The sequence below is a fragment of the Nasonia vitripennis genome, chromosome 5, assembly GCF_009193385.2.
Source record: "Nasonia vitripennis strain AsymCx chromosome 5, Nvit_psr_1.1, whole genome shotgun sequence".
NCBI classification, from domain to species: Eukaryota; Metazoa; Arthropoda; class Insecta; order Hymenoptera; family Pteromalidae; genus Nasonia; species Nasonia vitripennis.
In genome coordinates this window covers 3035611-3059204 of record NC_045761.1, presented here as the reverse complement: position 1 = coordinate 3059204, position 23594 = coordinate 3035611, and the positions used below count along the sequence as shown (strand labels likewise).

The 23594-nt window shown below is 50.8% G+C and overlaps 1 protein-coding gene across 2 annotated transcripts in view; it reads right to left on the bottom strand.

Annotated features, from left to right (window-relative positions):
- Window positions 1-23594, bottom strand: part of LOC100123438 (E3 ubiquitin-protein ligase Rnf220) — a 61274-nt gene that overhangs the window by 21312 nt on the left and 16368 nt on the right. The window contains exon 3 of one of the 2 annotated variants that reach the window (XM_031931646.1): window positions 22760-22894. The exons of the other annotated variant lie outside the window; for it this stretch is intronic. Coding sequence (XP_031787506.1) covers window positions 22760-22894 — 135 coding nt within the window. The remainder of the gene's footprint in view (window positions 1-22759; window positions 22895-23594) is intronic. 2 annotated transcript variants of the gene reach the window in all.

Genomic DNA, 23594 nt, shown 5'->3' with positions numbered 1-23594 from the left:
TCTTCGGCGCGAAATCAATTAATACGCGCGTCGGAATATAAACCGCGCGCTTGAGTTATAGCACTCGAGGAGTCGCAGCTCACGCACTACTCGATTAAGTTTTCCACTGCGCTGAGAGAGAGAGAGAGAGAGAGAGAGCACGTGCGCCAGCAGTGTGTAATACATATCGACTGCAGTGCGGATGCGGTTATACGTGCATGTGTATACCTTCTTTTTTTCCTCCCGCCTCAGAGTAATAGGCTTAATAAGACATTAAGATATCTCGTCGGATTTTTTCTCGTTAATAACGAACCGAGCTGCGCGCGAGCTGGAGTGAGAGAGAGAGGCGAAGCGGAGGCGGGCAGGTATGACTGCTGCTGTCATATATAATAACAGCATAAAACAGATACGCGCGAGCGAGAGCGAGCGAGCGAGCAAGCCCCGCCGCGAATATATTATGTTGCCGCGACTAATTTACGATTATAACGTACGTGTATAACTATCATTGTTGATATACTGCCCACGAGGAGATGCAGCGGCAGCAGCAACAGCAGCAGCAGCCGAGAAGAAGGTAAGAGCGAAGGAGAGAGAGAGAGAGAGAGAGAGTAACAACGGCGCGCAAAAGGAAGAGGGAAAAAATCCGGAGATGGGAGCTGAGAGAGAATCGCGCGAGCGAAGGAGAGCTGCAGGAGAGCAAGACGAACGGCGGCCGACTAGAAGCGGTGAACAAGTGAATAAATTTATTCGCGCTTTTTGCTAGCGGCCGCAGTACACACCGCGCGCGAGCAGTCTTTTTGCCTCGCGGAATTACTGCGGGGCTGCAAGAGGAAAAAAGGCAACGGCGCTAGGATTTGGAACAGGTTTTCGCGCGCCGGTGTCAATGCGGCGATCGCTCGCGCTTATATATTGCGGCCGCGTAATCTCGACTCTGCTTGAGTATCCCTCGAAAATCCGCGCGACGGAATAGAAGTGTTATTATTATACCACGAGGGCAAAAAACACGCAGCAGAACACACACACGCCCCTCCGATCGAATGATCGGCAATTGCCATCGATTTCATTCGGGGACCGGTCTCTCGACGTCGCGAGCGGCGTCGTCGCAAGTCGCCGCAAGAAGTCCAAACGAATGGCCGGGGACAGCTTGACCGATGACAGTTACATGTCAATACGGCAATGAAAAGTGGCCGCTGCTCTCTCTCTCTCTCTCTCTCTCTCGCGAACAAAGAAAAAGCCGAGGGACATACTGCGGGATGGAGACGTTCGGCCGCGGGCGTTTTACGAGAATCGCGGATCTGCCGGAAGCTTTGAGCGCTTCTTTCTCCTCTTGTGTATTATACCTCGAGCAAGAAGACAATCGCCGGTTGTTCTGAAAACTCGATCGATTCAGCGACTTCTTTTTGCGGGGGAAAGTTCAGTTCGGAAGCGTCGCGCTCGAAAAACAAACAGATGCCCGCGACAGCACGCGTGAAAGAAAAAACGAGCGAAGCGAAGTAGGCGTCGAAATGCCGCGGTCGAGTATACAGGAGCGTTTAACAGATTCGAAAAATCAGTCGGGGGGAAGAGAGCTGACTCGCCGCCGCAGGGGACGCGTATCCGCTTATATAGAGCACTGCGGCTTATACAACACAACCGGCGTACACACAGAGCGCTCGGTCGGTGGAAAGCGCGTCGCGGTCGCCGCCGGTATAACGTCATTTTTCATTTTAATGGTGGAGAGAGAGAGAGAGAGAGAGAGAGAGAGAGTGAGAGAGAGAAGTGCGCGCTGCTCCCCTCGCTCGCGTTTATTTGTTTCTTCTCTCCGCGCGAGCGGCTCCTGATCCTCGGGAGCAGGAGCTTCCTTTTATCTCTCTCTCTCTCTCTCTCACCCTTTCTCGGCGCGAACGTCTTAATAGCCGGGGCCTTTCTCCGCGCGCAGAGCCTCGGGCACACTTCGCGGAAGCCTCTTCTTTATTTACATTTTCTTTTATTTTATTTCGGCGCGCGGCCGAGGCTAATTGATTCCTTTTCGCCTCTTTTCCTCGTTTGTGCGCGCTCTGTACCCTGGACTCGAATGAGAGACGAGTATATGTGCGCTGCTGCGGCCCGCGGAATAATTCGGGATGGAAAAATCAGCATACATTAGCTGCGGAGCGCGATGCACTTTAATGCAAAGCGCATACGGCTGTATCGAAATATATATTGTTTTACAGCGTTAATTATAATTAGCGAAGCACTAGCCGGTGATTTAATTACGCGCGCTGCGGCGGCGAGAGATCGAGTGCAACTATACACGCGTCGGTTACATATAAGTATATGCGTTCGCTTTTTGCGCCGCTTTATGATAACAATCGCAATCAAAACAGCCGATTGATTTTCCTACGTTATATACTTTCCTCGGAAACACAGAGTGTGGAGAGAGAGAGAGAGAGAGATAGAGAGAACGCATTTGCAATTATAAATTTCGCCCCCGCGCGCGCACATCAGTCAGGCGAATCATCATTTCCGTCGTCTCCTTTAACATCGACGCGCATAAACGAGTTATTGCAGCGTGACGCACTCGAAAAAGCACAGAGACACGGACGTAAGCGGGGGCCGTGAAAAAAGCGCATTAGCGCGATAAGTCGAGCGCAAGCGATACGCCTCGGGCTGTCAGTCACTTGTCTTTGAGATGATACGAGAGCGTCTCTGACGTTGCAGCAGCGCGTCCCGGGAGATGAGACGGCTTTTCCACGCCCCGCTGTCAAAACAATGGAAAAACTCGGAAGCAGCGAGAGGATACTTCCTACAAATTGGGGTGTTGTATATTTTTCGACGCGTCGTTTTTTTTCCTGCTCCGAGGGACGCGCATCGGAGCAGTCGTTGGCTTCTTCTTCATAATTGGCCGTTCGCTATACTCGCACTCGAACGGGAGCTCGATTTACAGCGACACTTTCGCTTGTCGGATTACAAGCCGTACAATCTTTTGTGTGTAGTAGTCGTAGTGGTACGGGGCTGTATATGTAGCAAACGAGAAGGAGAGAGAGAGAGAGAGAGAGTCGAGGGGACGACAATGGCAGCTCGTACACGCGAAAACTTTGATTTATCATTTCGTATATACGACTATTTGTATTGGGAGCGAGGTATGGAAGCCGAACGAAATGTGACATAATAGACGGCCCCAATAGCCTCTGTCCGTGTGTATGTACATATATATATGTACACGCGCGTTCTCCCCTCGTATACACTGTGTTCACTTTGCGTTTGTCGAACCGGTGCGTGATACCTACTCTCTCACTCGCGGTGTGACAAGACCGCGCGCGCGTATACCCACTGCGGCGCACGGAGATGATCCATTAATTTTCTAATAACACGGGCAATTTCGAAAATTTACTTGGTCATACTCCGCTCTCTCTCTCTCTCTCTCTCTCTCTCTCTCTCTCTCTCTCTCTCTCTCTCTCTCTCTCTCTCTCGACACCCGAATCGTTATACGCGCGTGTGAGCTGCCCCTCACCGGCTGGCTTTATATATGAATTTTACGCTGGATCTGCGCGATTCGATCGAATTTTCAAACGACGAGCGCGATGTAACAATACGCGTTTACCCTTGCGAAAAAGTGCGCCCTTTGTTTCCGAAAACTAATTGAAGCCCTCTGCATCGCATTATGCAAAAATAATATTTGAGGGAAAAAAACTTTTTCCCGCTCCGAAAAACAACAATAAAAAAAAAGCAACCAACGTCAGCGGAATAAGCCAACTCGCGCGAGCGAGCAACACTGCGGTGTACGGTACATTGTTAGAGCTGAGCATATGTGTGCGTGAGCGGCGATATCCCCCCTTCTCTCTCTCTCTCTCTCTCTCTCTCTCTCTCTCTCTCTCTCTCTTCGGCTGTCAGCGCGACGTTGTATATTTTTTGGATCGCGATTTAGTGTGATATACGGCCGGCCGAGGCTTTGCGCATAAGCGGGCGCGCATTGACATTTATCCCCCCGTCGCGCCGCGCGCGCGCGCTCGCTCGCGGATAACGAAATCGACGACTAACGAGAGAAAATAAAAGTGCGTATATACATCGAGGTACACCTCCGAACTGTCAAATTGACTTTCGTGACAAACAGCTTTCCGGTAAATCTTTCGGCCTCTCCTCCTCCTCGGCTATAATTCCGATAGGCTGCAAGTGATTCCGCGCGGGGGTGTTCGGAAGGGCCATTATATCCCCGTTGCCGCGGCTAATTTCGGCGCTCGTAAAGTCTATCTCGCGGCGGCGGCCCTTCGACCTTTGCATCGCGCGCTGCTGAAATACAGAAACGGCCCGCGCGCAGTGGGTCGCGTGATTTGTCGCGGCGGCCGCGTAAATCACGGTATTTCTGGGCCTCGAGAAGTAGAGCTGCGCAGCCGGCGACGGGCTGCGATGTCGGAATCGACGACGACGCGCGGGGATTAAGCGGCCCGAAGGGAATGACGAACGATCCGTGCTTTCTATAAGTGTGTTCGCGGCGTTTCAAAATACACGACTGGAAAGATAAATCGACGAGCTACTGCAACCCTTTCGCCGCTTCGTAATAGCTCGATCCGGAAATACACACCGCGACGTTTATCGTCGATCGAAAAAAGGAAGCTTTCACCCTTTTTTCTCCTCCTCCTGCCCGCAGTTGCGTGAAACGCCTCTCGCACCTATGCGCTATCGATAAGGGCTGCGCGCGCGCTCGAATTAAGGCTGCCGCTGCGCACTGGTTCCCTCACGCGCGCGCGCGCGCTCTCGCTGAGGGGCATCAGTCAAGGGATTAGCGCGGATTAGCCCTCGAGGGGGACTTGTTAATTGCTCGCTTGGCAGTAGGCGCCCCCGGGACCGAACAGCGAGACCGGACGGCTGCTACTGCTACCGGTCGACGAGGAGGGATGAGGGAAAGAGAGAGAGAGAGAGAGAGAGAGAGAGAGAGAGAGAGAGAGAGAGAGAGAGAGAGAGAGAGGACACACAAATCACGGCCAGAGTTACGGACTTAAGGAGGCTTACAACTGGCCGCGGCCACAAGCCGACACGCCGCTATACTCCCGGTCAGCTGCTGCTGCTATACTTTGCTATCCGATGAATGCGGTTCTTCGGAGCGAAGGACTACTGCTGCGATTGACGTCTTAATCAGTTGTTCTTGTTGTTGCGTGTCGCCCCGAGTCAACTGCTACCGCTAGGGACGAGTTTGCCAATTTCGACGCGGGAAAAAATCTCTTCGCACTATACTGGATAATCCTGCACTGAAAAAAAACACAGTCGTTTCTGCTGTAAAGTCCGGTAGTTTTAACCGTTCTGCCACCGTAACGACTGTTCTGTAAGAAAAACGGTGTGCCACTGGTAGTTTTGGCGAGTCGCGACTCGTAAAATTGGTCGCTTACGCGGGACACTAGTAAAAACGACCGAACTGATTCTTTAAAACTGCTGAACTCTACGGTAATTTTGGCGAGTCGCGACTCGTAAAATTGGTCGCTTACGCGGGACACTAGTAAAAACGACCGAACTGATTCTTTAAAACTGCTGAACTCTACGGTAATTTTGGCGAGTCTTCGTAAAATGACGGATTACTCGTGCGAGATCAGTTAAAATGGCTGTGTTTTTTTTCAGTGTGTATACGCTGTGAGCTTTGTGTATACGGCAGATTCGAAATCCAGCGGATTTTCTCACTCTCAGCCGGTCTGTTATTTACGCGTAGTATTATTCAAAATGACGAGTATAAACGTCAGCGGGTCGATTTACACTGGATGCTGCGGTCTCGGGCCTGTCCGCGCGGGACACTCGCGTGTCCCACAGTATCCTCTGCACAGTCGGCCGCCAGAGTCTGTGTGTGTGTGTGTGTGTGCGTCTGCAGTCCTCGGGACGAGTCCTTTGCTGCATTAGTGGATCGTCTTTCATGGGGATCCGGCCGTTAAGTCAGCACGTGCGCATCACCGGAGAGTCAAATGCCCCGAGTGAGAGTTCGCTTTTTAAATACCGCTGTAAATCCCAGCCGTTTCCGAGAAGTTATCATTGCACAAATAGACTTTAGCCTCGGCGCGCACGACAATCAAACTCACGAGGCTGTTGTGGACATCGCAGGGGAAAAAAGTCCGAACTCGACGACGCGCCAAAAGAGAGAGAGAGAGAGAGAGAGTGAGAGAGAGAGAGAAGTAATAACGAGAGATAAGACCGCATGATCGGGGCCGACGGGACAGATGGCGCAAGATAAACAAAGATTCGTTAACTATATTATACCCGGAGCCGATTGTGTACAACAGCACCACGTAATATCGCATTCTGTACTCGTGCCCGTTGTCCGACCACGATATGATAGGCATAAAGCGCGGAGGGAGGGAAGAAAAAAACTTTGCCAATATGGGCGCAGTAATCTACGGCTAAAGCCGAGGACGAGCAGTGGACAGCATTGTAATTTGCTAAACGACTATATAAGCACTCGTTACCGTTTATCCCCAATCTCCTCGCTTTTTTTTCCTCGCCGTTCTGGTTTTTTTTTTCTCGCCGAGAACACGCGATCCCGCATCATAAAAGGGGGACAGCGAGTGTTCTTCCGAATGCAGAGGCGTTTGTCGTAATGATATATCGATTACGATGACGGAAGAGCCGAGGGGGTCGGCGGCGTGCAAAGGACCGTAATCGAGCGGATGAAGGAGAGAAAGTGAAACGGCATAAATAGCCTCCTTATAACACCGCCGAGAGAGCCCGAAAAATAAAGCCGCGCAGGATACACCGCCGCATAACATATGACCACGATAATACTCTCTCTCTCTTTCTCTCTCTCTCTCTTTCTCTCTCTCTATCTCTCTCTCTCTCTCTCTCTCTCTCTCTCTCTCTCTCTCTCTCTCTCTCTCTCCTCGAGGTTTAATCTGGTGCGCGCGTGAGTCTGGTTAAAAATCCGCGCGCCCCCACGTGTGTGCAGAGAGCGCCGCCACGTAGTATACAGCTGGTGTGTATATGTGTGTGTGTGTCGCTTTAGTCCGCGATCGACTGTGTTTGTTTACGCGCGAGAGGATTAAGCGGCCGGGCGAATTATCGCCGGGCAATTTGAGTCGTCTCTGCCGCTAGTGTTACTGCGCCGCCGAGAGACAGAGCCAGTGCTACGATACTGGCCCATCGACTCGAGTGTCCCCCGAGCGATATCTTGATCCTGACGCTCTCGTACAACCTTGCGAGGGGGAAGATACCTGCGAGCGGGTAAATTGAGCAAACGCTGTCCTCCTGAGAGAGAAAATGGAGCGCGGACGTATCCGCGTCGTAAAACAAAAAGCCGATTACGAAAGCGTGTGTGTATAAGAGTATATGTATATACATGTTACGAATACACATCGCGAGGCACCCTCGACGCTCATGAAATATCTACGTATGCAGGCATGTAGGAGGGTAGCACAATGGGGTAATTTTCACGCGAGATTTGGGAGGTGATCTCGAGACAAGTACCCCGCGGCGAGGCGCTTGAGATACGAGCTCGCGACGGCGGCGGCGGCAGCCGTTTCAATGTAGCCGAGCGTTTGTTATTCCTCGGCAGTTTGTTATTCGGAGAGGCCGGACAAATGGTCGCCTCTGCCGCCGCTGCTTCTTCTTTTACGGTTAACCGAACAATAGCGTGTGTGTGTGAGAGAGAGAGAGAGAGAGAGGAAGGAAGCGCGCGGTTTTCGTTTTATCCACGCGATGTTCGCGCCCGAGAGAATACGCGTTTGTTCGCGCTGTTTGCGCCGATCGATCCGTCGATCCTCTTTTTTTTACCAGAAAAATAAACGATTCGAAAAATAAGCATAGGAGCGTCGGTTTACGGCTTAATTAAGCGGAGAGAAAAAGCAGGCGCCTCCCCGATAAAAAGCGACGACGTCTTACTTCAGCTGCAGAGGCCGCGACGCGTCAGAAAACTCGATCCGCCGGAGAAAAAGCGAGAAACACGTCCCGCGGACGGTTATTGCGAGGCTATACAATTGCTCGACGGAGAGAGGAAGAGACGACATCGTAACATTTAGATAGGCGCCGGGAAAAAAAGAAGACGAGAGGCGATACGGCCGCCTGTACACGGCACACATACATATCGAACTCTCGAGGCTCGACGACGAGGAGATTTAGGCGTGTAATTGGCTCAGCTGGTGTTGACGCGATCCTATCATCAATACCTCATCAGCCGCCCTGGGCGAACCTGTATCCTCTCTCTCTCTCTCTCATCCCCCTTTTAACACTCCCGCTCGCTCACGCCCCCGCCTCTTGGAAGCGACGAGCAAACGAGTAGATCCGAGAGCGACGACGGGAAATTCAAATCAATTCAAAGCCGCGAGTGTACTTAACGCGCGCGCGAGCGCGGCATTAAGATATTCCGCGATGAAATGTAAAATCCCCGGAGTGGACTCTCACGCTGCGCACTGTAAGAGCGAGCGGGAGAGAGAGAGAGAGAGAGAGAGAGAGAAAGAAGGGAGAGAACGAGCACAGCCAGCGCTAATCCCGAGACTTATGCGGCTGCTAAGATGCTCAGATTTATCTGGCTAAGCGCTCTGTCGACAGCCAGCAGCAGCTTCTGCACATGCGGGTGCGAATCAACTCGCCTCTCTCACCCTGCAGTATAGCGCACACCTTCTTTTACGAGAGAGAGAGAGAGAGAGAGAGAGAGAGAGAGAGAGAGAGAGAGAGGCAATAAAACACGAGAGAGACCAGTCACGCGAAGCCGCGCTTATTCTTCCTCCTCCCGTGTATCGCCGGTATACATAAATATAACGTATATATACCGCAAAAGGGGGAGGGGGGGGGGATCTTCGATTATTCAAAATCGCCGCGAGACTTTCCCCACGTTTTTCCCGAGCTCATTTCGTACTCGGGCGTCGTCGCCGTATGCGGGGGATTTGAGGCTTGCTCGAGCTTTTTGTCCGTTTTCGCGGGCAGCTTTGTGTGTCCGGTTACCGCCGCGCCTCACGTACAATAAACTAAAGTCTCATCATCTGCGGGGATTTGCCGGCGATAACGCGCTCTGCCGGCTTGTCATCCCTTGGGAGATGCCGTCGTCGCCGTCTTCTTTACCCACACACACGTATAGGACACGTATACACTCGCACACACAGCCGCTGCTGTGGTCAGGCGTCCGAGGGATTAGCGGCGAAAACAGGGTGCTGACCGCTCTCTCACTCTCTCTCTCTCTCTCTCACTCTCGCTCGCTCGCGCGGATCAGCCTCGAGCGCCTTTTAATTTAGACAAATCGTCCCGATTAGCATAACGGGATAAATTATGGCTCCGCGTCATGGGGTGTGTGACAAGTACCCGACGAGCCGGATAGCCTCACCCTCGCACTCTCGCGTTTTGCCGGCTCTCTCCGCGCCTATATAACCGTATATGTTTTGGACCTTCAGCGCTCGTGTGTAGTTTTTGCGGAGCGACAAGCGGCGGATAGCTTTTTTTGATCGAATCGAGCGAACGCGCGACGATTCGAATGTTAATGTGTGCAGGCGTTTTTTCCCCGCCTCCGGCTACCGAGTTGAAACTCTCGCGGATTAAGGAAGTCGATTCGCCGAACGATAAATTCGAGGATGAGATGGTCTCGAGCGTATACAAGGTTGCGCGCGTATAGTGCTGAAATTAGCGTCGATCGGCGTAAAAGAATCGAGAGAGAGAGAGTGGAGAGCCTTTAATAATCCGTCGGGCGCGATAAAATCGAGATCTCATAATCAGCATTCCTCGGAGCTTCTGTGCGAAATATAACGAGTCTGCTGCGCGTGCATAATTTAGGAGCGTCTCCGCCGTATAAGGCGCGTCCTCGTCACCGGTTTTCCAGCCGTGTTATTGTGTCCCACAATGCATACACGATTCGAAAGAAGACGTCTGTGTAGCGTAGAATACACGAGAAACTGCTAATTGAACGTGCCCGACGCTCTCCTGCTACCGAATATCGTCGTTGGCTTGATGTTACGACGGCAAAGTGTATGGGCGGAACGTACTTTAATTCCGCCCTTCCGCGGCAACTTTTACGGCCCTGTATGCGCTCCCGAGCGGAAAGTGCTTTGACACCGCCTTACGCGAGATTTCACATCGAATATGTGCTTTCTCGCAGCGGCGCTCTTTTTTTCGTTTATTTATTTATCCGCGTCGCGCTCGGGAAAAAAGTTTTCAAATTATTATCGACGCCCGCGGCTCGCTTTTTTTCCGCCGACGTGTGCAGCAGCAGCATCGAGATGTGTTTTTTAGTTTTTGGTCGGCTGGTCTAAACAAATATATGCGCGCGCGAGCGGAAAGCACTTTTTAAAATTGCCGCGGTAACTCGAGTAGAGAGAAAGAGCTATGAAAATTTGTTTTTTTTTCTACCGGAGCTTGTAAAATCGAACGAGATTCGCAATTGTCGTACGAGAGGATAAGACCGCGGGAGAATCAGCATATCGAGTTTGCGCATGTATATATAATTTTCCGAAAAAGGAAGGGCGACGACGAGAGCGAACACCGAGTAAATAAAGTAGGCGCGCGAGAGGCAAAATGTTTGGTCGTTCAAAGTAATGCGAATCGGGGAGAAATTATGAGAGGATGCGTAGGTGAGTATACAGAGACGCATCGGCAGTGTGTGCGCGCGAGAGAGAGAGAGAGAGAGAGAGAGAGAGAGAGAGAGGAGAAAGAGAGAAGAAGGAGCGAAGTGGGTACTAAAGACGCGAGAGCGAAGACAACGTAGAGAAATCCGGTTCGCCGCCTCTTCTCTTATACAGCATCAGCGCGAGGAGAGAGAAGAAGCTGCGGCGGGAGGGGGGAACTCGAACACTTTGTATCCGTATTCATGCGAGTAATCCCCCTTTCATCGGCGATTCTGCCACTCTTAAAAGGTCTTCCTCCGCGCGGCGCGCGCGCGGACTATTTCTTCCTTTTCTCGACACCCGCCGCCGCCGCCGCCGCCGAAGAATACCCGCTGTCTCTTGCGCGCGCACAATCCAGCGAGAAAGAGAGCAAAAGAACAGAAGCAGAAGAAGCGCGCCAGCTTCTTTTCGGTAAAGGGGAAACTCGGAGTCGAGATCGTTAAAGCTGCGCGGAGACGTTATACGGCCGGTATTTAGCGGCGGACTTTACGATCGACTCGTCCGGGATTTGGGCCAGTGATAAAAAAATCCAAGAGTGCGCTCGTCTTGTTTGTCATAGGGGCGACGTGATTTGCGTCTATGCCTCGGCTCGAAGGGCCGTTAAATACCGCACTTGATCGTCCGACAGCAGCCTGTGTGCAGCCTTGTTAAAGCTCGTCGACGTTATAATACACGCGTATATCACGCAGCTTATGTACCGGCGGCTGCGGCTCGCGAAAATGAGGTAAACTCTCTTGCTCGCTACCGTATACACCGCACGCGGCGGACGATAAAAAGCTGAAATATCAATTCCGCGCGCGAGAGCGAGGAACAAAAGGAAAGCCGTATTATAACGAGCGAGGAAAATATCGACGGCGGCGCCGTAGGCTTTATAAATATTGTATCCCCCGAGCTGAAGGGCTGCCTTTCGGGAGAGAGGCGATAATGCGGCGCCCTGTGTGTAGCGCCCGACGCGCCGCGGGATATTCAAATGTCAGGCCGGGATCAGTCGCTTGACACATTTTAGCGTCTCGAAATATTGTTTGCCCCTCCGAACTCTCCTCCGCAGCTCGAGAGAATAGATGCAGAACTTCTTTTTTTTTTCTCTCGTCGATGGGATGGGACGCGGAGGCGGCTTATAACGATTCAATAACCGATCGCGCCAGATATCGGCGCAAGCTTAGTTTGCATGGAAAGTGCGCCCCCGCGCGTCTTATTGTATCCTCTGTTATTCGGGGTCAGCTTGAAATTGCAGAGAGTGTTTACGATATTTAGATATTGGAAAAGCTCGGAAATATCCTCGTATTTTTGAATTATTTTTGAGGGTCGCGTATATACGCGTTTCGGCGGTCTGATCAATCGCGGCCGGGTTCGATAACTATTTGTGCGCGCAACATTTGAAAACGCCGATCCTCCGCTCGCTGCGCTGCACAAAGTCTCGATCATCCGCAATTACGTGCGGAGAAAGAGCAAACGGGAAAAGTGGACCCTCGTTATTTACGCTCTGATTGGTCTATTAATTAACCATGGACTGCAGGCTGCAGCGAGCGAGCGCTGCAGGTTTAACCAAAGCCGGTTAACTTAAAATATCTATAGTCAAACGACGCGACGAGCGGAAAAGCAAATTCCGGGAAATATGGCCGGTCGCGCTCATTTTACACGAGTTCCATATCTGCGGAGAGCAATTTGAAATTCATACATATTGCAGCAGTCGAAAAAATTCCGACGAGTAAATTAAAATATCCACCCTCGCATAAACTCCAGAAGCAGCAGCGAATCGAAAATTGAGCAAAGCAGCAGCGTCTTCAAGGGAGAGCCATCTCCTCGACTTTAAAGAAGTGCCGGCGCGCGAGGCTTTGGCGAAATTAAATGATTATGGGTAAACGATATCAAAGGGGCGACGACGACGTTCTCTCTCTCTCTCTCTCTCTTTCCCTCGACATGTATTTCAATTCTTCGGCATGACGGGGTAGCAAGATTGCGTATTTTTAAGCTTCGCTCGGCTTCCTCGAACATCCACTCCGGATAGAGAGATATATCCCGCAGGCGTTTCCGTTTCGCTTGAGACTCGACTCGCTCTTTTCTCGCTTCTTTTCCCTGCACTCTTCGCTTCGCCTTCCTTCCTTCTTCACCTCTTTCACGCCACTTTTGCGCCGGGAATTTTCCCGATCTCCTCCCCCCACTCTTTGCCTACATTATTTCCAGAAGCTCGGCTCTGAACTAATTTTAAATGGTTTTTAAATCTCATTCCGGCGATTACGTCGCGCACAAAGCGCGTGTTTTTGTTTCGCCGAACGTTTACACTCCCACTAATACCGATACGCAATGAGCGAGAGATCGATCGGTCGTTTTTTTTTTTCGAGCGCGACCGACAATAAAAAGGGCTCTCGGCAATTATACGGATTAATATTTTTTTCTCCGCTGTAAATTAAAATGAAATATCAGTAATAAAAGTTTTTTCAGCCGACGCCGCTATACGCTTACAGGAATCGATCGGACGAGCGCGCGCGGCGCACTAATGAAAAGCCCGCGCGATTATTCGTCGTCATCGTTCGTTATAATAAAAATCGCGCCCGAGCGGGTAAAAAATGCTCGGCCGCGCGCGCGGGCGCTCCGATTTATGAATATTGCGATTGAAATTTCGCGATATTCGGCAATCATCGAAATGCGCTTTTCCACCCCGTGTATACAACGTTGTACGTGTGTATGTACACATCAGGAAACGAGAATAAAAGAGAGAGGGACGAAGAAGAAGGACAATTAGGAGAATGTAGCTGCTATCGTGTGTGTATACGGATCGAACGATCGGCTAACGGGATTAGGAGTTAACGTTGTTTCAGCCCCGGTGTCTCAGCCGCGTGCACGACGTGCCGTAATTAAGTAACCGCAGAGAGGACTAAGTGACCGTAAGGAGAATTTATGGGGGCTCTCTCGAGCGCTCGCCGCCGAATCCGCGTCAGTCACTCTCCGTAGCGCTGCAGCGCCCCATGAAATACGCGCAGGCTCTCTTTTTTTATACGAATTCAATAAACGTGCTTCGCGAAATTCCCCCGATGCCGGAGTGGAGTCGTATAACGTTTCGAGGTTGTATGAATTAATCGGCGAAATTATCGTTCTCGATGATACGATAATATTAAAAAAAAAAGGAAATTCTCGAGTACTAATGAAAATCCCTTCCGCGAACGCACTTTTACGCCTCGATAGCCGTAAAATCAAAGGGATGTCGATCGCTCGTTCGAAAAAAGAAGCCTATGTGTATGTACATCGAGGCATCGCGCAGCTGATGACACTGCAGCGGAGAGAGCCGAGAGCGCCGGTCACGTGCAGTAGTGTGTCCGCGGCGGTTCGATTTACATCGAACGTCCGCCGGCGGCGATAATCGAGGAAAGATTAGACAGCGGCCAGCTGCTCTCGTTGTATGTGTCGTGTACGTGAACGCTACCGTAATCCACACACACGCGTACTCGACTTTTCCGCCGCGTCATTCATAAGAGCGATTCGCACTGTCATATACATCCATCTCTCGGGGGATTTTTATATTAACAGCGTCTGGCTACTCTGCGGAAGAAAGTAAACAGTCACGGGAAATTCGTGTCGTCAGCTGTTGCGAGAGCAATAAGCATTATGAAATTGTGTGCGCGGAATATAGTCCATATCGTTCACGTTAAAGTTGCGAAGAGAGAGAGAGAGAGAGAGAGAGAGAGAGAGAGAGAAGCTGAGAGTGCGCAGATGCGAGAAATCGACAGAAGTTTCGAGAATGATAAGCCGACGACCCCCTCGGAGTGAAACACACGACTCTCGGCAGCCAGCTGGAGAGAAGCTTCTAAGTATAGTTGCGAAGAATGTCAATTTCGCCGGGAACATGACGTATATCGCCGTATTAGCCTTGTCAGCTCGGTGTCCGCCATTCGTTCGTTCGCGGTAAAACGTCTGTGTACACAAGCGCGATTAGCGGCTGATTTCTGTCGAACGAATTTGGACTCGCGATTATACATATCAAAACGGATATGCACACGCTCTAAACCGGACACTCTATTGTTTGGATTTTACACGGGCTAATTCAATTTCCGCTTCTCCTAGCCAGTGTTTCTATAAATACAAGCGTACACTGCGGGCATCCTTATGAATAATGACTTATCAGTCTCGGCTCGATTTCGGATCTCCCGTCCCTCAGGACGATCCGCGCGTGTATACATCCCCTCGAAAATAGTGTACCTACACATCCGCGTGGAGGCAAGGTCGGGTATAAGCGGTAAACCGCTCGCTCAACCCTAATACTGGCCTATACACCGCCGCTGCCTGGCGGAATTACTTACAAGTGGGCGGAGAGAGGCAGGGAAAAAAATGATAGTTTATTCAAAGATAGATCCAAAAGAGAGAGAGAGAGAGAGAGAGAGAGAGAGAGAGAGAGAGAGAGACAAATCTGCCGGGGCACACAGGCTGCGTCGAGGACGACGTTTGATACACACACACGCGCGCGTTTACGCGCAGGGGGTGAGGGGCGTCTACGACGCGCCATACGGACGAGCCATTTAAACTTCTCATCCCTCGGCTCTCTCTCTCTCTCTCTCTCTCTCTCTCTCTCTCTCTCTCTCTCTCTCTCTCTCTACCGCTGGCGCTACTGAAACGCCTGTCCGCATTCTGACTTATACCGGGCATCGTTCAACCCGTCGCTGCCGCCGCCGCACACCTCGACCCCTACTTTACGCGGATGTATGTATCTATATCTATAGAGGCGTATATAAACGCGTATATAGCGGGGCTGAGCGCGATTTCTGCCAAGATCACACGCGCCGACAGTTTAAACATGCCGGTTTCAAAGCTTTTCCACCTTTTTTCTCCCTCTCTAACGCGCTCGAAAGACAGGCGGGAAAACTGACACCTCTACTCCGCTGATTCTGCAGCAGCAGCGGCGGCAGGGCTGCTAGTCGAAAATTTCGCTCTCCTTTCCTCGCCGTAATTTTATTCATTTTTCTTGCCGCCTCGTCTGTTTGCCTATGGAAATTCGCGGCAGACGGCCGCTCCGCGTGTACACTTTCCCCGCCGTCTCTCTCGCTCGCTCTCTGTCTGAATATTATTAGTAATTAACGAAAAAGAGAGCCGCGCTCGGCGGATATATCCGATTACATTCCGCGCTTCGCCGTTGCCGTAGAAAAGAGGAGCAAAAAAGAAGCAGCCGCCTCTTTGCAATGGTAATCGGGCCAGATCCTTCGCAACGCGGCTCGTGCTTTTTTGCGCGTTCGTTAACGTGTCCGGGATTCGAGAGAGCGATGTATCGATTCGCGATTACGATTAGAAGCAGAGAGGGAAAAGCGATCGCGTAATTCCGGCGATAACTCATCGCTAATTTTTACGAGGAAATCTCTCGCACGTCGCGGAAAAATCCGAACGCGTGTGTATATCTGCGCGTTGTCGAAATGCGCGAAATTTACTTTGTGCGGCAGCTCGCGTACGCGACCGCTCGGCGCAGCGGCACGTCGGTGCGGATATGGAATTCGTGAAAAATGGCGCGCACTCGTCATGGAATTATTAAACGAAAACACGCGGCGGCGGGATATGGCGAAACTTGTTAGCGGCAGCGAGAGAGAGAGAGAGAGAGAGAGAGAGAGAGAGAGAGAGAGAGAGAGAGAGAGACAGAAGAGGGACAGAGAGAGAGGTCAATCAGTGCGCTAACGCGGCCGAATTGAGCCGCTCCCTTTAAACTCGATAGCGCGACGCTGCGCTGTTTCTCGCGTTTTATTGATTAATAACAAATGTCTCTCTCTCTCTCTCTCTCCCTCACTCCAAAATGAGTTTAATGTCAAATAAAACGACGATATTGGCAACGATATGCCCGCTCGCGCGTTCGATGATTAAAGTCAGTTCGAGTCTGATCGGTGTGTAGCTTTTTTTTATTTTCAAAAAGAGACAGAGAGAGAGAGAGAGAGAGAACTCTCGCTGACGCGTGTATACACACACGCGAGCGTCGCTCGGTTTACGCAACTATCCGCGAATCGAGCCTTTACGCGACGCATCCTGTAATCCGACGCCCCGACGGATCATCGCCGAAAGTATATTATACTCACACACACACACACATGCACGTGTACTGCAGCCCCGTTTGTGCCGGCGCTGCTCGTCGACTATCCTGACAGCTGAGAATATTATTATCGATCATGACGGCGATAATAACAATGACGCGCGGGAGAGAGCGATGATACCGTTCGCGGGAGGCTTTGATTTTCATTTTCCTTTTCTCTCTCTCTCTCTCTCTCTCTCTCTCTCTCTCTCTCTCTCTCTCTCTCTGTACACGCGCGCGCTAATCATTCAGAGCGGTATCCCCGCGCAATCGAGTACGCGTGTCATTTATTCAGAAGACATTATATCGATGCTCTCGCTGAATCTCCCTCTCTGTTGCCTGCCGGCGCATACGCACCGATGCTCGTCGTGTTTATTCGGGAGATTTGCTTTTTCGAGCACCGGCGGCGGCTCTGTAGACTTTTTTCCGAATGTTTTGATAAGAGTGATTTCGAGCGATGAAACGGATCCCGCTCGCATATAACACGCCGCGTCGCGCCGAGGCTTTGCTCGTCTCGCTGCGAATTATCGTCGGCATGACGTGTTTCTGGAAAAATTAGCCGCTCGATCGTGTACACACGCCCCTACTGCGCGAGAAGAGGCTGACGACGCGCTCCGCGGCCTGGAAAAAGAGAGACGCGAGCGCGGGAATTTGTATTTGTCGGCTGACTCGCTCCGCGAGATCTACATCCGTCGCTCTTGTACACGGAGCCGCTTCAAACTTGACTCGATACTCGAGGGCTCTCGCGTCTTTCGCTCCCTCTACGACGACGGCGTTTTAAGCAAACACGCGAGAGCAGAAGAGCCCGTGTAATAGATGCGCTCGACGAAGGGACACAGTGTATACGTCGAGATCGATAAAGCGCAGCGCAGTAGGGAAACAAGAATAAAGCGGAAAAATTCCAGCGCGAGCGTCCTTAATCAAACAATCCGGATGATAAAACGATAATCGCGGCGATAATTCAGACCCTCTCCGTCATCTCTCTCCCCGTCGCATCGCTCGACCTGCGGGTCAGAATGACGCAGAAGAAAGCGCGAATGAATTAGAGGAATGCGCCATAAAAAGCCGCTCGCGCTGTCTCTCTCTCTCTCTCTCTCTCTCCTCATACCCCCCGACTACTGCGTGCTCGTCCTGTCGCTATTGTGCTTGTACACAGAGAGAGAGAGAGAGAGAGGCGAGCGCGGGCGGCCGATATTAAAATAGCGGTATGATTGATGCGTGTACCGTGCGCTGGCTATATGCGCGTGTGTCGAGGCTATTACGCGTACGTCTTCTCTGCTCTGAAATAACGGAGCCGGCCGCGAAAAATTCGGGAGACAAAGAGTTAGACGCAAAGACGCGAATTTTAATCCGACCAGAAAAAAGAGGAGCGAACATAATCCGCGAGTGCCAACATCGATAAAGCAGGAAGCCTCGAACACGTGCGCCGTGGTTTACAGCATTGGCTCGTCGGCTTAGCGGACGCGCGTTTGTTCTCCACCTCCTCCTCTTCCTCCTGCCTCACAGTTTACCGAATTGTCGCTTGCGCGCTGGTGGCGTTTATTTCGTTCGGCTTATTCGCCGTTCGTTTGCCGGCCTGCCAGGCCAGGAATTCAATCTGCGGCCGCGCCGAATTCCTTCGCATGACATATGATCTTCCATATTGCTGCCGCGAGAGTGAGAGAGAGAGAGAGAGAGAGAGACTAGCCCCGTGTGTACACACCCGTGCGTTACAATCGGGGGCTCTGTGTGTATACACAGAGTCGATGTCAAGCCGCCGCCTTCTCTCCGGCAATATCTCAGAGTTATGCCGAATCGGAGCGGCGCGCTGATTTAATAAAAGGAATGGGGCCAAACGAGGAAAAATGAAGGAAGAAAAAACTCCGACTCTCTTTCGCTTGCTGTTTCTTATTAAATCGTGTTTATTAAAGAAGAAGCTCGCCGGGAGGGACTCGAGCGAGCCAGCCGTGGTAAATCAGACGAGACGGCGGCTTATCACTGCAACGTCTCTCGGCGATATCATCGCGGATTAGGCTCTATCTCGCGCTTTTCCACGCGTGAACGCTAAAAAATGCTAATTCGATTGGAAAAATCCTCCTCTCTGCAACGGCGGCGCGAAACTGCTGTCCCTTTTTTTCTGCCCCTCCCCCTCGCAAGCCTATCCGTCACGGCCCTATCTCCGCGCACGTCCGCACGCGTTGTATGCGTTTTTCGGCCGCGAGATTTTAAAGAAAATCGCCGCGAAATTTAGAGCGAACGCCGGCAGATCGAGGGGAAAAAGGCAGGGCGGAGAGAGAGAGAGAGAGAACAGCAGCCGTCCGCTATCGGAGCCGCTTATCGCGCGGGGGTAGGCTTATGTGGATCCGAGACCGCACACATGCCACTGTGTCTCTGCGGTGTACACACACACACACAGCGAGAGGCGACAAATAGGTAATAACGCGGTACGCGTGATTATGTGCTGCGAAGGAAAAACCGGTAAATCCTGCGGCTGATTTTACACGAAATTTGGGGGACTTCTTAGAGCCTTATATATGGCGCCTACGCTGGGATGGGGGAGCTGGTCTCTACGCGCACGCGGTTAAATTTTAAAGCGGGCTTTCAGTCCGGATCGCGTCGAGAGATTACGCGAAAGCGATGGGGCATTTATTTAATCAGCGCGAACGCAGTTTTTACATCTGTTACCGAGGCCGCTGATAAAGCCGATGCGCGTGTGCGACTGTTCTTTTTTTTTTGTCACTGGTAGGCGGGGGTATACCCGCGTCGATTTATGGCGCGATCGTTTGTCTCGCGAAGCGTATTTTTTAAAGCCGAATTTACATTTTTCCCGAAATGTATATGTGAGATTAAGCGAATCTTCGCCGATTAGACGCGAGAGTACAAGAGAGACAATTTTTTTGTCGGATCTCCCCTACTACTACTACTATGAGAAAAAAAATTGGGAGGCAAGGGGGGAATTCGACGTTTGACGAGAAGCTGCCTAGAGTTATTATTTTCGGCTAGACGTGCGACAGTCGTTCCGCGTGATTGCGCTCCTCGACGTCCTCCTCTTTTTCCCCGAAATTCCGTCGCGGCAGTAGCTAGTTTCAAAAGAAGAAGGACACCCCCGCACGCGCCCGCGTCAGCGATCATTTCCGTATTTCTTAATTAAAGGCGACGGCAGCGCAGCTTAGGCAATTAAAGAAAGCCTCTCGCAACTATTCCGCCCCTCTCTCTGAATTCGTTTACTTTCTATTACTTTGTTTTATCGGGGAATGAGATCATTACAGCACAGCGGAGCTACAGGGAGAGAGCGAGTGCAAGACACTTGGCACCTCTCTTTCTTCCTCCGATTTTCCCTGGCCCTCTTTTTCTCTCTCGCTCGCTCGCGACAATAATTTTACTTAATTAAATTCCGTTCTCCTCGAGCGAAAAAGGATCCGTCACTGATTTTTCCCCCCTTGCTCTCTCTCTCTCTCTCTCTCTTCTCGCTCTCTTGACTGGGCGCTACACGCGGGGCAACTATTTTTCATCTTCTATTTCTTTTTTGTAAATCATTCTCCGAAAGAGCCTCGTTGTACCAGTCGATCTTTCAATCTCTGCCGGTGTGTACGGAACACATTGTATACCAGCGACACTAGGCTATAAGCGTCGTCCCCGGAGTACCTTGGAAATTAAGAGCCTCGAGGGGAGCGCGATCACGACGTTGTCGGGCTTCTTATTACCACTTCATCTGCAATTAACATTTATAACCGCGCTTGCGCGAGAGTCTGCGACGCGAGGAGAACTCGTGGAAAAACTAATTAAATATTCCGAGCGAAGAAAGCCGCGAAGAAGCAGTGCCTCCGCCGTCGCCGCTGATCCAGAGGGGAGAATCGTCGCTGTACTGCTCCCTTTCAGCCGAACGAGCTGCGCGAGAGCGAACTACACGATACACCTTTTTAATTAAATAGTTCTTCTTCTTCTTCTTCTTCCTCGCCGTCCTCTCACTCCCGGGCGTTTAATACTTTCCTCCGTATAAATCAAGAGGATCTTTCTCTCGCGAGCGCAGGCGACGTTTGACGAGTCGTATAATGCGCATAATGAGAAGGCATGAACAGCGCGGCGAGCTAGCACATAACGACGCGGTCATTCGATGATGAGCGTCTTATACGAGGGGCTATTCCGCTGCTCCCGAAATATGTGTGTATAAAATTTTTAACGGCGCCTTTTAGAGCCGACCGGCCGGCCGGCAGGCGCACCGCTGGTCATTTCACTGCGCGCACCTATACAGGCAGCGATGGGGGGTTATAGTGTTTTTCCTAGTACACGATATGCGGCCGCTGTATAATGCTCGCCTTTAGGGCGCGTATAAGCAAAACGCGAGCAGAGAGCGGCGGCTTGTAATCAAATTTCGAGCGCCAGCGGAGATGCGTTAATAATTGCCTATACCAAGTTCGCGCGCGGTAGTGTATGCGGAGCAGGGCTTTTTCTCTCTCAGAGCGACGGAAGATATAGAAGATATACACGATTGCTCTTGATGGCGGATTCTTTGTATGCCTAGTACACACACGGAGAGAAAAATCCGTATATCCATATATACTCGTCCCCATGCGCGCGGCATAATAGCATACGCGCCAGAGGCATTTACGAACGGGGCCGTATAAAAGAGCCGTAAAGAGCGCTCTCGGAGCTCAAAGTCGAACGCGCCGCTGAAATCGCGCGCGCTCACTCTCTGGCGACTCGATTTTATTGGAGGCTGAACATTAATTTAGCCATAAAAATGAGCGAGCGAGCGAGCACTGCTAGATAGAGGTGCGAAAGAAACGGCTGCTCGCTTATACACATTTACAGGCGTCTTTACGAAATGTTTTTGCAGAGCTGCCCACGGCGGGAAGCTTTTGTCTCGTCGCTTGTAAAATTCCGTTTAATTTAGAGCTTGTACAAGCTGCAGCAGCAGCAGCAGCCTCGCAATATAATATAAGATCCAAATCGTCTCGTTATATCCCAGCGCGACAAACCCCAAAAGCCGGCTGACGCGTAGTGCGGAGCTCGATAACTGCCCGCGGCCATCAGCGTCGATTATGTCCACCGCGCGCGCGCGCGCGCGAGGGATAAAGAGATTTCGATGTAAAATAATTCCGCTCGAAAAAGCCGCGCCGCGAAAAAGGGTAGCGGCCAGGAAAAAAAGCCCGTATAGAAGGGGGAGAGAGAGAGAGAGAGAGAGACACACGGCACAAGTCCGCGCGCGTATAATCTGCAGGTGCTTTTGTCCGGATCCGCAGTGCGACTATATAAATACGCGATTGCCCCCCTTCGAATTCCCGGCGAGCGCGAGTTTCAAAAAAGCCGCCGCGGAGTGAGTGAGAGAGAGAGAGAGAGCAGTTGAACGCAGGCCGGAATGAATATTGGAATCGGCGCAGTGCAGCAGCGGCGGCGGGAACAAAGTGGAGCGGATATTGAAATATGTTTTCGACGACTGTCATAGAGCCGGGCAATGCTCTCTCGACTCGTAGAAACCGCGGCCGCTTGTATAAACAAATCCCCGGTATCGCGCGCGAGAGAGAGAGAGAGCCTTTTTTTTGCACGGCGCGTTACATCCGATCAACGGGATTCGGAAAATCAGCGCAGCTGCGCAAAGTAACAAAGATTTCTTTGCCCGCTATGCAGCGAGAGAGAGAGAGAGAGAGAGAGAGAGAGAGAGAGAGAGAGAGAGAGAGAGAGAGAGAGAGAGAGAGAGAGAGAGAGAGAGAGAGAGTGAGAGAGATTGAATCTGGCTTTTATTGCCGCGTGTCAGTTTGTTAGCTATCGATCCGTCTCCCGACACTTATTAGGTATAATGGAATCTGAAAACGCTGTGGTATAATACACTAGAAATAAAAACTCATGCGGTGCGTTATTAATAAACTCATAACAACAATCGACATAAAGCAAATGTACAAGAGGCGACTTGAAAAATGTATAACCAGAATTAGCAGCGACAGCGGCGGCGAGTTAGCGGATAACAGCCGTGAATTACAGGGTTAATTGGTTTGATTGTTACGGGCGTCGGGCGGGGAGAGAGAGTCAGTGCGAGAGATAAGAGAGAGAGAGAGAGAAAGATATCAGTGCGTGTGTTTATGTGCATTGTTAGCGAGGCTTTGCTTCTGCAGTGGCGGGGTGTACGTGTGCATATACGGTTTAATGCAATAAGAGCTGGAGGAGCAAAAAATAAAAAAACAAAGAAAAAAAGAGCTGCACATAAGAAAGTAAGCTCGTTGCAGCAGCGGCATAATGAAGATGGCTGGTAGCCTACCTTGGTCGAATACAAGGCAGCGGGTGGTCTTGGCAGCGAGCCCCGGGGGCAGAGCGAACCTGTAGGCCGGGTTAAGCGACATCAGGCCGAGACCCAACGCTTCCGCGCCGCATCGGCCCCCGAACACATTCCCCACTAAAATCACCCACATAACACAAGCTTATCAGTCATCGTCACCTTTACATCACATTTATATATGTTTATTTTTTATATAGAACTTATGAATGTATATTCGGGAGAGAAGGAGGCTGACCAAGTTGCGCTAGAAACATTATGATTATTGATTATTTGATAAAAAAAAGTTTTTTCTAGAATAATACATAGATTGTCGAAGACCATTATAGTTGAATCTGGAAACATTCTCAAAGAACATTTAAATTAGTTTGTGTTAAAAAAGTCAGTGTAAATCGACTTGGCCAATTCTCTCCCGAAAAAGAAAAGTCTTTTTAAACGATTTTTGGATATTGACGTAAATTAAAATCTGTAGGAAAGAAAAAAGAAGCCGTGACCAAAAAGCACGCGTGTGAGAACCAGAAGTGAAAAGGAGAGACAGAGATTCAGAGAGACAGCGGGACACACAAATGAAAGCGACAATTTCGCAGCGTCCACTCGCGCAATCTCCACGAGAGTCCATATTACCCAGTTATTAATTCTAATCTCGTTTAAAAGAGATGTCGGGATTAAAAGCCGATACTGCATAGCCTCCGAGGGGGACACGACACACGAGCATCGTGCAAGTATCATATAGAGAGGGAGTTTCGCAACGTATATTACACACGTATACTCGGGGGGGGATCAAATGTTCACGTGACACACTGGGCGTTTATCTGGCTGC